The 12,500-nt window shown below is 28.1% G+C and overlaps 1 protein-coding gene across 2 annotated transcripts; it reads right to left on the reverse strand.

The window, feature by feature from the left end:
• Nucleotides 1-1,904: 1,904 nt before the first annotated feature.
• LOC126906314 (uncharacterized) lies at nt 1,905-8,549 on the reverse strand. Of its 2 annotated transcripts, XM_050686859.1 has the most exons (7): nt 8,405-8,549; nt 7,470-7,617; nt 7,294-7,323; nt 4,885-4,958; nt 4,687-4,812; nt 2,244-2,322; nt 1,905-2,181 (listed from the first exon to the last, which is right to left on the reverse strand). In XM_050686859.1, the coding sequence occupies exons 1-7, from the start codon at nt 8,459-8,461 to the stop codon at nt 2,009-2,011; spliced, it is 687 nt and encodes a 228-aa protein (XP_050542816.1). In that variant the 5' UTR covers nt 8,462-8,549; the 3' UTR covers nt 1,905-2,008. The 2 variants fall into 2 exon arrangements, with proteins under 2 accessions (XP_050542816.1, XP_050542818.1); XM_050686861.1 differs by lacking the exon at nt 7,294-7,323 and having other exon boundaries at nt 1,931-2,181; nt 8,405-8,547.
• Nucleotides 8,550-12,500: the final 3,951 nt, after the last annotated feature.

Below are 12,500 nucleotides of genomic sequence, written 5' to 3' on the forward strand. Positions count from 1 at the left end.
TCTGATAGACTGTGCTATGAAAATATAGCATAGACCCAATTCGAATCTATTATTATTGTTATAATAATAGATAACTATCGCTCAATTAGTGTGTCGAAAATTATTATTGCCATCTTACTTGTCATATCTTGATCAATAAAAATTAGTTTATATTACACCATAGAAAATAAGTGACTTCTGTATTCATAACATTAAAATAATAATAGAAATTTAGTCCAAAATCATTTAACTTTAACGGTAAACGGTTGATTGGAAAAAAAAAATTACAAGAGCAAAGTTGTTTGTATATTTATTTTCAATCATTATAAAAAATAGCGACCATTACTTTTTGTCTAATATTTAACTTAACTTGCCTATCACGTAAATAGCGTGTGTGTGTGTCGCCGTCAGCTCCCTGTTGGATTATATCATCTCAAAGTGTCCAGCAGGTTGTATTATTTATTAAATATCTCTTTAATTAATAAATATTTACATCGATGTTAACCAAGAGTGTTATATATATATTGTAGTATGACCATTGGTAGTTCCTCTGAGGGAATATAAATTAAATAGGATACCTTAGTACCAAAGGTAGATATAGCCTAGTCAGATATCCCCAGTTGGTCCCTTAGAATACTGCTGACGGTCATTTAGGATCAACCCCTAAATATCGTTGTAACAGTATGAAGATTTGGGAAAAGGTAATATACAAAAAAATAAGAGGGAAAACATCAGTAACAATGAAACAGTTTGGTTTTTTGACTAAAAAGCCATTGATAAAACCAGTTTTTTTTATGAGGCGATTAATAGAACAGTATAGGGAAATTATTTAAATGTTGGTGTTTATAGATTTGGAGATAGTGTATGATAGAGTATAGAGAGAAGTTTTAAAACGGGCATTAATGAAAAAAAGAGTACTAAAATGATACATTAATATAATAGCGAATGTAATATATTATATTATATGATGGCACTTATATCAGGATAAAAAGTGTGGGAGAGGTAGCAGAAGGTTATAAGGTAAGAGTAAGACTGCGCCAAGGTTCTGATTTAAGCCCTTATTTATTTACTATAGTAATGGATGGAATTACCAGAGAAATACAAGGAGAGGTGCCATGGTGCATGTTGTACGATGACGATATAGTTAGTGTTAATATGAGAAAATAGAGAGGAAATTAATCAAGGACTAGAGGTAAGGAGATCAGCTCATGATGAAAAGGGTTTAAGAATAAGTAGGAGTAAGACAGAGTATATAGATTGCGAGTTTGAATAAGAAAACACTACATAAGTGAAATGAGGAAATCAGTGACAATAAGCGAGGACATGAGGGAGAGGTGGAAAGTATTTAGGATCAGTTGTGCAAAAGAACGGTGGTATTGACGAGGATGTTAAACACAGGATTAAGTGTGGGTGGATAAAGCAAAGAGAAGCGTTTGGTGTGTTATGCAATCAGAGAATTCCAATGACACTAAAAAGTAAATTCTATAAGATTGTAGTGAGATCACCTATGATGTATGATTCATTATGCTGTGCGGTTAACAAGAGAATAGAGCAGAGAATGAATGTAGCAGAGATGAGAATACCTAAAAGGACGAGTGGAGTGATTAGATAAGATAGGATAAGGAACGAACATATAAAAGGGAGAATAGGTTTAATGTCAACAAAAAAATGATGAATCAAATTTCTTTTTTATGGAACGTGTCTTCTGAATATTTATAAGAATATGCGAAAAACACAAATGTTAAAATGAATTTGGTACATTTAACCCATACACCGTTCAAATAATAACGTTGACGGATTATTTTAAACATGTACTAAGAAAGAGATTAACGAGTATAATATTAATGTTTAATACTATAATGATTGGTTCAATATAAAATGAAATTTAAATAAACCTAAAGCAATAATAATAATAATAAAATACATAAAATAATTGGATGTAGAAATTACATCTTTTTATAATTTTAAAATATTTGAAAGAAAAAAAACATGAGTTTTTGAAAATTTAAACAAAATAATACTTTTATATTTAATCACTGAGAATATGTTTAAATGATTTCGGTTCATTAAAATTTGAAATGTTATATAATATAGCTTGAACGATATACCAAATATTACATTCAACAAATGTTGTTCCATTATAGTATGCCTTGTACTGTATTACTTTTAACAAAACATCACTTAAATCGAAATAATTTTTGTCTAAAAAATACCACAATGTAAATAAAATATAGAATTTTTACAATTATTTGTTTAATAATTACTTTCGTCAATAATATCCATCTCAAAAACATCCACAGACCCTTTAGGATTAATTTTGTTATCCTCGTCCACTTTTAATTCCTAAAATATGAAAAATAGTTTATTGCTATATCCTTATTAAATGCCCTTATTTTTGAAATTCTAAATTTTAATGGACGCCGAGAATATATTTTTTTAATTGTATGTAAATAAATCACCTGCAAAATTTAAACTCTATTGGACTTCATTAACACGTTACGCTTTAATTTCAACGTTTGGCATAAAATCAAATTTATTTTTTTTGTATTCGTTAAAATTTTTTACTGAATTATTTTAATTGTATTTTTAATATTCTAAAAATAGGTCTATTGGCATTTAAATGTTTGTGAAAGTTATTAACATTTTTTAATATTGGATGAAAATAAAACACGAATGTTGTTTTATTACTAGTCACTTCCATGTAACTTTCAATTAACTAGTAAACTTCCATCGATATTAGTTTAATTGCGAGTCTTATTTTTGAAAGACGAATCTCCAATATTAATCTAAATGAAAGTGCTACTATTTTTATTGATAAGTACATAATTAAAAAAAAAAGTTCTAATAGTACACTACTAAGACTGTATTGAAATCAACTATGATGTTTGGTTTAGAATGTTGGGCAGTTGAAAAAAGAATGAATGTAGTAGAGATGAGAATACTTAAATGGATGAGTGGAGTGACTAGAGAAGATTGGATAATGAACAAACATATAAGAGAGAGTATAGGTGTAGTGTCAATTATAATAAGTTGAGAGAAAATAAACTTAGATGATTTGGTCATGTTATGAGAAGAGAGGAATCGGAAGCTGTGAGAAAAGCTATGTAAATTAATATTTAAGGAAGAAGAGGTAGAGGAAGACCAAAAAAGAGATGGAGAGATATTATTAAATGTAATATGAAGACAGCTGATGTGAGCATAGATGATGTGTTAAGTGGAAGTTTAGGATAAGATTGGTTAACCCCAAGTAGTTGGGATTAAGGCGAAGAAAAAAAAGATTTTAATAAAAAAAATATATAAATTTTAAAAATTTCTATACAATTTAATATTAAAAAGCATAAACTTGTATAATATTTTTTCCATATCAGAATGATTAAGTTTAACACGGTTCAAAACAAAACAATTTTCATGATGTTTAGTGTAATAACTTTACTTTTTGAAAAAAATTTACGTCGGTTGTCGACCTGACGCAACTTCATTAGTCTCCTCTTACGGCTGGCAGAGGGGCCGTGGAAGTATTACTTCTATCCATGGAGACAATTATTTTATTAAAATAATAATTTAAAAATAAATTCAACAATAATTGTATGTAAAAAAATTTATAGCTCATGAAATAATCACATAAAGGTATTTTACGCCGCGTTTTAATAACCTATACAAAAATAAATTATTTGTTACATATTTTATAAAATCACAATCAATAATTGTACACTTGCACAGAAATTAGGATGGAGATTGTAGGAAGTAAACTAATTCATATTACTATCTATACAGGTGACACAACGGTCGATTACCAGTATAATAACCTTTTCTTAACGTAGTAATATTAAATACAACATAAATATATATGTATTTAATTGGGTATTTTTAAATTCGTAATTTTTTTGGAGATTTCCCCCATTTATGGGGAACGAAGGAAATGTTTTCAATTTTTGAGGGTAATGTCTTCGACTAGATATGATTTGTGATCTTTTAACGTATCGTTGAAAAAAATCAGTTCGGTTAGAGCTGGGAAAAAGTGGTAACAGACACAAAAAAAAAAAAAATTTAAAAAAAAAACACATCATAGTAAAATTAATACTTTCTCAGCTTCGCATCGAAACTAAAAACAAAATAATGACTTTGATCGCTATGTCAACTATCGGACTATTTTCGGCGGCGAAGACTCTATGTGATTCTCTACTCTCTTTGAACACTTTGTACCATCGGAATATTGTCGATTTACTTAGGCATTTTTTTTTATAAGTTTCTTTTGTTATCTGAACGGTTTCGAGAGCAGATTTGTGTCAATCGATATCAAAATCGAATTGTACAGTCCATTTATATATTAAATCATGATATTGCAAAGTATGCAAACGAAAATGAACTAATATTAATATGAATGTTTTAAATAATTAGAAATGAATAAAAAGATAGTCATATGTTAGAATCCTAATACAGTTTTAAACATAGAATAGGTATACATAGTTACTTTTTGATTCACAGTGTTGTCAATAGACAAAAAGTTACTCTCCGTTTATAATGACTGTCTTTTATATAAATCGTGATATCTTTAATATATAAAATCATTGAAGTTATTTGAAAAGATGTTAATTAATTATTTGTTCAAAATTACTATGAGGTCTATTAATTTTATGTAGATAGAGAAAAAATCTTGGGTTATGAATGTAAATAATTATGAATATTTTAAAATAAATTTATAATTACTTTTTCAATTAAATAATCAATTAAATTGTTGTATTCTTCTTTATTTAAACGACCATTATTGTCTAAGTCAAGATTATCGAATTCAATTGAGAATTTTTCAACCTCTTCTGTACACAATTTTTCCACCTAGAAAATGCAAAATAATTTATTAACGATTAAGGTAAAAAGGAAAATAATCTAAGTAATATGTAATTTTACATTTCTTTCATCACCCCACTTGTTAACTTGAACCAATAAATTCAGAATCATGTTGAGTTGTACGGCTGAAACTTCTATAAAAAATTGATACACTAAATACAGGGTGATTAAAATTTTATGTTTCATAATTGTTTACAAAAAATAATTTTAAAAAGTGCGCTTATAATATAATTTTTGAGCTCTTTTTATTTGAAAGAATAATTAATTTTTTAGTTTTATTTAAGATTAGCAGACAAATTCAGTTAGAAAATGTTAAAATTTATAAACTTTTGTAATTCGGAATCGCTTATGCGGCTGTATAGCACTTATCATTACGTTTGTAATGCGGGCCTGCGTGGAGAAGATGGATTTTTAGTAAAAAAGTAGAATTGAAGTAGAATAAAATAAAGTTTATTTATTAATGATCAATTTAATCGTGATCGATTAGAATAGAATACAATAACACTGAATGTTATAATAAATAACACACGAAAATAGAATACAGCTTAGTATACAGACTTAGAATTAAACGGCTTAGACTTAGAATACTATGTGTAGCGTCACTCTCACATACCGAATCACGACTGACTCTATGGGATCTACTGTGGGAGTACTTTACTTATAGTTGCCCTAAATCCCTTGGTCAGCACATTCCTGTGTCCGACGACAATCGAAGACCATATGTTCTATACTCTACGCTATTATAAAATAATATCCAGGGGTTTTTAACACGTTATACAAAATTTTAATTGCTCATTTGTAATTTTAAACCGTTTAATCTTAATTATTACTACATTAGATAGCCATAAAAAATCCGTTTGGATAGTACAACATGTAATATCTTAATGCAATAGTGTATTTAAGGGGTGTCTCAGGTGGTTATGATACCTCCCTTGTGATCATATTTTTAATTTTTGGTAGTTTTTTCTTTTTTTTCAGGTTTTTTTTTTCAAGTAACGAAACAATATAAGTAGTTCCAATCTATATAAGCGGCCCCTCCAACGAGCAATCCAAACAACTTATCCAGCTAGAAAGTTCGATGTTCCCTTCCCATTGATAGTATAACGTTGTACAAGCTAAAGAATAAACCCATCTGTGAAGGTTTCCTCATTTTTAGCTAGTACAGTTAGTGGTATGGTGGTTAAAAGTGAATATTTGGGGATGGAAGGCGGTGGATTCCACATAAGAAGGGGGCATATACTATGAAAATATGCGAAATTTATTAGAAATTACGAGTTAAATTGTAATTAATGTGAAAAGCGGTGAAGGCCAGTATGTGGAAATATGTGTTTTCTAAAATAAAACAGAAATTCAATTAATTTGTAAATTTACAGAATCAATATGAAAATATATTTTTATTATGAATTTACATATTTTTATCTATTATTAACCATTTGTCTTGATTAAAAAAAAAGGTTAACTACTCATTTATGTTGTGACACCACCCTCTTTAATAAATTCTTCGTACGTCAGTATCTTTACATATTTCAATTACGTTTGTCATCGTAAAATGTCAGCTCAAATATCTCTCAAAGTTGAACTCTCACTTAATGCATAATTTACATTATTTAGGATAATTCTTTTACAAATTTATTCGAACACCATAAAAAATCAAATTTTAATCAAAAAAGTATTCATTAATACATCAGTATTAATCAGCTTTATTTCTCAGACATTTAATTTTAATTATTTTAACATTGAATTACTATTCAACGTTCTTTTCAATAGTATTACTATACATAACGTTTGTCGCCATAAGACATAGACAACTATTTATTAATAGTAACACTAGTATTCATTAATTTTTTTTATTTAAGCTGTTTAATCAAAATAATAACTTAATTGGATCATCGTGCAACACCCAACTTAACAGTACAACAAATAACGTATTTAAATTATGTTTGATGACATTAACGTCAGCTCAAGTACAGCTTAAAATTTAACTTTTACTTAACATATACAAATACATTAAATAAATATTAATACATCATTGCCACTACTTTGGACATCTCCAAAACAATTACAATTATTAAAATCGGTAAATTCTGAATTTTTTTATTTTAGCTTCGATGCGAAGCTGAGAAGGTATTAATTTTACTATGATGTATATTTTTGTGTCTGTTACCCCTTTTTCTCAGCTCTCACCGAATTGATTTATTTCGATACGTCAAAGATAACAAATCGTATCTAGTCGAAGACATATATTTCGACTAGATAGTAGTACCTAGACTAGACTAGTAAAATTAATACCTTCTCAGCTTCGCATCGAATCTATAATGAAAAAATATCAAAATTTACCGATCTTAATTATTGTAATTGTTTTGGAAATGTCCCCCATTTCTAGGGAATGAGGGAAATTTTTCATCCGGGAGAGCAAAGAAAAAGTTGTGACAGCGATAAAAAAATAAAACATTGTAAAATTATACCTACTTAGCTTCTCATCGAAGCAAAAACATTTAGCTATAAATATATTTTTATAGTATTTAAAATTGGGTATTTTTTTAGTTTAAATAAATTTTAAAGTAAGCAAATTTATTTATAAATAGTAATTGACATATATATAAAAAGTTATGTTAAAAAAATTAAAGCTATAAATTATAAATTACCTCTACTTTTTTTATACCTATCGCAGATCTCATTGATTGACTTCGAATTGATACCATTACATTTTAAAGCATGTTCTATTACATCAATATCATATGTCCATATCAATTCATGATAGAGATATATTTGACGTGCATTAAGTCCTTGGCTCTTAAAATATTTATATAGCATATTTAATAAATAAAAAACCCAGCACAGGGGGGTCGCGGCACAGTGGTGACGTGGCATAGTTGGATCAAGTAAATTATATCTGACAGTGATTAAAATCACTATCAAAAATAAACGCTTCGATGCAAATCTTTAGATAGTGTTTAATTTTAAAAAAATTGGTGTTTTATTCCAAAAGCTACTTGATCTGCTGGTTCCTTATTAATATCTCGATTAAGATAAAGTATGTCGAATGAAAAAGGGTTTATTAAAAAATATTATTTCTCATAAAAAAANCATTTTCAAAAGTTATGTTGAAAAAGTAAATTTGTTGTGAAAAAGTTGTCATTTTAAATCCCCCCCTGTGGGCAGGTTAAGTGTCAGATTTACAAAAAAAATATACCAAATGATAGGTAAAGACATCAAGCATCTATATAAAAAAAATTTATATTGATATGTTCATTTTTGAAAAAGTTAGAGCATTATTAAGTTAAAAATATTGAAAAAATTTCGAAAATTAGCGATTTTTAAATTTGTAATTTTTTTGGAGGTTTCCCCCATTTACGGGGAACGAGGGAAATTTTTTCAATTTTGAAGGGTAACGTCTTCGACTAGATACGATTTGTGATCTTTTGACGTATCGTTGAAAGAAATCCGTTCGGTGAGAGCTGAGATAAAGTGGTAACAGACACAAAAAAAAAAAAAAAATTTAAAAAAAAACACATCATAGTAAAATTAATACTTTCTCAGCTTCGCATCGAAGCTAATAAACCAATGAATAAATACTTACCACTGTGCCGGTAAAAAAACATACTGAACAAAAAATTAGTATAGTTTGTAAATACATGACAATGACTTATCTACTTTAGAAAATAATAATTTAAAAAATAATTATTTAAATGTTTAAATTTTAGCTGAGCAATTTTACATACGTTGTTTTGCCATTTATACTGAAATAGTGCAAATATTAATTATTTATTCTAAAATAATGTTTTGTAAAAAAATAGATTTAATGTATTTGACATTTTGCGGTTAGACTTCTTAACTCACAGACGTATACTTCAAATTGTTTATATAATGATATCATTTAGAGTTTAAATTTAACATCCAAGATGTAAAATATACATTAAAAACAAATACAATTTTATATTGTTAAATCTTTAAATTTTGATCTTTTATTGACGAATTAACAGATAACTATACTATAGTTTACTATACCAAATTTCATTAAAATTATCATTAAAAAAAACAATCCTTAAAAATAAAAGATATATATATAATATCATTAGACTACTACTATCAAAATCGTAATACATAAAAACACAATGAATTTCTAGAAAAAAGTAGCACGGCCAAAAAAGTTATAACACATTAGTGTAGTATCCTGACTCTCTCCAATTCTAATTCCTTAACATTTCATTATAAATTACGGCACTGTATTGTCTTTTATTTTATATTTTATTATGACTACATGTTATCCTTTAGTCCTACAGATATATTTCATTTTAGTAATAATTAATGGTGAAGAGGACTTTTGATTACATAAATACTCGATTGTAAATGGTTTAACTCGCTCATATTTTGGACTTAAGATTAATCTTATATTAAACTTATAAGTCATACACTCATCACGCTGTAATAAATAGTTAGATATAATTTATAACCTTGTATCGTTTATACACATACAACACACACACACATATATATTAAGGGTTATTATTAAAATTATTAATTGTAACCAAATCAATTTTGTTTATTCAATTAACTAAGAATTACTATTACCGAACATAGCTAGACTTAATTATCTGTCCAAATAACGCTATTTTTTTTTTAATACGAGTACCTATTGATTATAAATACACTAACTGACAATACAGAAAGTATATCTATTGATAATCATAATTGATAATAAACAATCCGTGACTGAGACAGCAATGTCATAAAAATCCAATTAGCTACCTGTATTTACAATCCCATGTGTATTATACATGTATATTAACTCANTTCAATCCCATTTGTATTATACATGTATATTAACTCAAAATTTTGAAAATTTAAATGTTTATATATAATAAACGAATAAAGTTATATTAAAAATTCAAATACCATTTACTATTAAATTAAAAAGTCAAACATTTTATTAAATTAAAAATATGTGTTTCCATTTAAAAAAACAAAGTTGACACCCTTACCATGCTGTAATAAACAAAAAGAAAGACTGGGGGTGTAGGTAGTGGTAGACAAAAAGAAGTAAAAAGGATATGGTGTGTTGTGGTAAAGGAATGTTGTTAAGTGTGTTTGGAGTTCGGGGTGTGAAAGGGAAAAAATGTAAAGAAATGTAACACAGGTTGCCAATAAGGAAATAAATCGTAGCGGGCGTAGTGTAAAAAGGATGGGTACCAATGGAAAGTAAAAGTGTCTATAGATACCCGGCAGTGACTACAATAAAATGAAATAGAAAGGGATCTCGGGGTATGTATGCTTGTGTAAAGACGTCTAATGTATGAATAAGATGGAATTACAAAGAAGGGTCACTACCTAGCTCCTGCACAGAAACGCGCACACTAATTTCCGGCGAGTCACAAGTATCGTGTTTTTTATAAAAATATTTTAGTTTATTCTCAATGACCTATCTTGTTCTAATTGTTTATTACTAAAAAAATTCTTCAGTAAAGGATCTATTATAAACTTATTATATAAATAAATGTTTCACTTACCTCTGACTATCCTGATATTCTCTTGAGATGAATGATGTTGTTGATGTAACAATTATCGATGTATACGTTTACGCATTAATGTACGCAATTATATTTATACGGTTTATATTATTATTAACTTGCGTGTAACTACTTTTCTAGTACAATTCTATATTAAATCTACCCAAGGTGAAGTCTAAGTTTATTATAACTCTGTCTTTTTGTAAAAACCTTTTTGTATATTTATGTAGTATAGTCCTTAATTTTGTATATGGTGTTTTACCTTAATATATTTATTATTTAATAATTTATAAAGCAAATAAATAACTTCTAAGCAACATAACTGTCCTGTGCAACAAACTANATAAAGCAAATGAATAACTTCTAAGCAACATAACTGTCCTGTGCAACAAAACTATTTCCAAGTGGCCTACGTCTTTTCAGTCGTCCAAATGGTGATCTAGGGTAGATGCGAGCTCAATTTCAGTTCTTTGCACAATAGATTATACTAGTGTCCTACACTCCGATCACCGGCACTGTGGCATAGATCAGACTAGCTGGTCGATAAGTGGAGAGACACTTTTAGTTGTTTAGTATGATGTTAGTTATAAATATATATTAGTAAAATATTAGTTTTTAGTATAATATTTCGACTCTGATTTATTTGTATTTCGTAGCTGGATGTACCAACGCGAGATCTCAAATAATATCTTTGTCTTTATGCAAAGAACCTTATGATATGTGGCCTACTTCTTTTCAATCACCTGTAGGACGACCTAGGTTAGATGCGACTGTACTATAGATTTATGCACGATAAGTTATGTTAGTGTCCTACACTCCGATTGCCCGCACTGTGGCAGAGATCAGACTAGCTAGTCGATAAGTGGAGAGACACTATGAAGAAATCTTATGGTTAACTAAAATTCTAATTATGATATTATTGTACTATTACCCTGTCCAGCCAGGTTGTGGCCCTTCAATAAGTAATAAATACAATTCAATAAAATTAATTACCTTATAGTATGCTTATATATACAGGGTGATTTTTTTATCATAACCCACTCAATTACTTACAGAATAATAATAATTAAAAAATTTTTTTTTATTATTATCCTTAGTTACATATTATTCTTGAATTATTAACTATGTAATACTTTTTAAGTTCATCCCTTATGCCTTGTAAGGGTGTCAACTTTGTTTTTTTAAATGGTAACACATATTTTTAATTTAATAAAATGTTTGAGTTTTTAATTNTTTAATAAAATGTTTGACTTTTTAATTTAATAGTAAATGGTATTTGAATTTTTAATATAACTTTATTCGTTTATTAGATATAAACATTTAAAGTTTCAAAATNTTCGTTTATTAGATATAATCATTTAAAGTTTCAAATTTTTAAAAGATCATTAAATCATAAAATAATCAATCATTAAGATCATAAAATAAAAGAGGCCATGTATAATATAATAACGTTTTTTTTTTTTATTAATGATTAAAATTTTTTAATTATTATTTTAAATATATATTTTCATAAAGGAAGAATAATAATAAAAAAAGGAAGCAAAAAGGAGGTGCTATATTAACAATATTAATAATGGGTAGAACAGGGGTGTTTCACGTTATACTTGTTGCTGTCGATCTTGAGGAGTGATGGCCCACCACCGGCCATAGTTGCGCCTCACATCACAATCATCATCATCATCACCATCTCGACGTTTTGTTTAAATAAAAAAAACGGAGGACAAAAACACAACGACACCACTTGGTTGACAGCAGATCCACTCGACGTTTTATTTTAATAAAAAAAAAACGGAGGACAAAAAAAAACGTGGTTTTCAAAAAAAATACAAACGGACAACTTGTCGCCTCGGCAGTATAGATGAGAAAAAAAAATGTTGTAGCGGCAGTTGTGTAATGGCCGATGATCTTGAGGCCGGGTGGTGGTGGTGCCAACTTTGAACACGTTCATTGAGGGGACATAACAATATTGGTACAGGTGCACAGTGTACGGTCAGCTGATGACAGATATCAGACCGGTTGACTAGTGGAGGTTATCATATACACAATTATTAAAATACTTTACACCTACTACACACACCTCTCATTGATAACATTTATTAAAAAAACTAATTAAATTCTGCAACATTACAACCTGATAAACTTTACTGAAAGGGGAGCTATGAGGGTGGC

This window comes from Daktulosphaira vitifoliae, unplaced genomic scaffold, assembly GCF_025091365.1.
Source record: "Daktulosphaira vitifoliae isolate Bord-2020 unplaced genomic scaffold, ASM2509136v1 Scaffold_4, whole genome shotgun sequence".
Lineage (NCBI taxonomy): Eukaryota > Metazoa > Arthropoda > Insecta > Hemiptera > Phylloxeridae > Daktulosphaira > Daktulosphaira vitifoliae.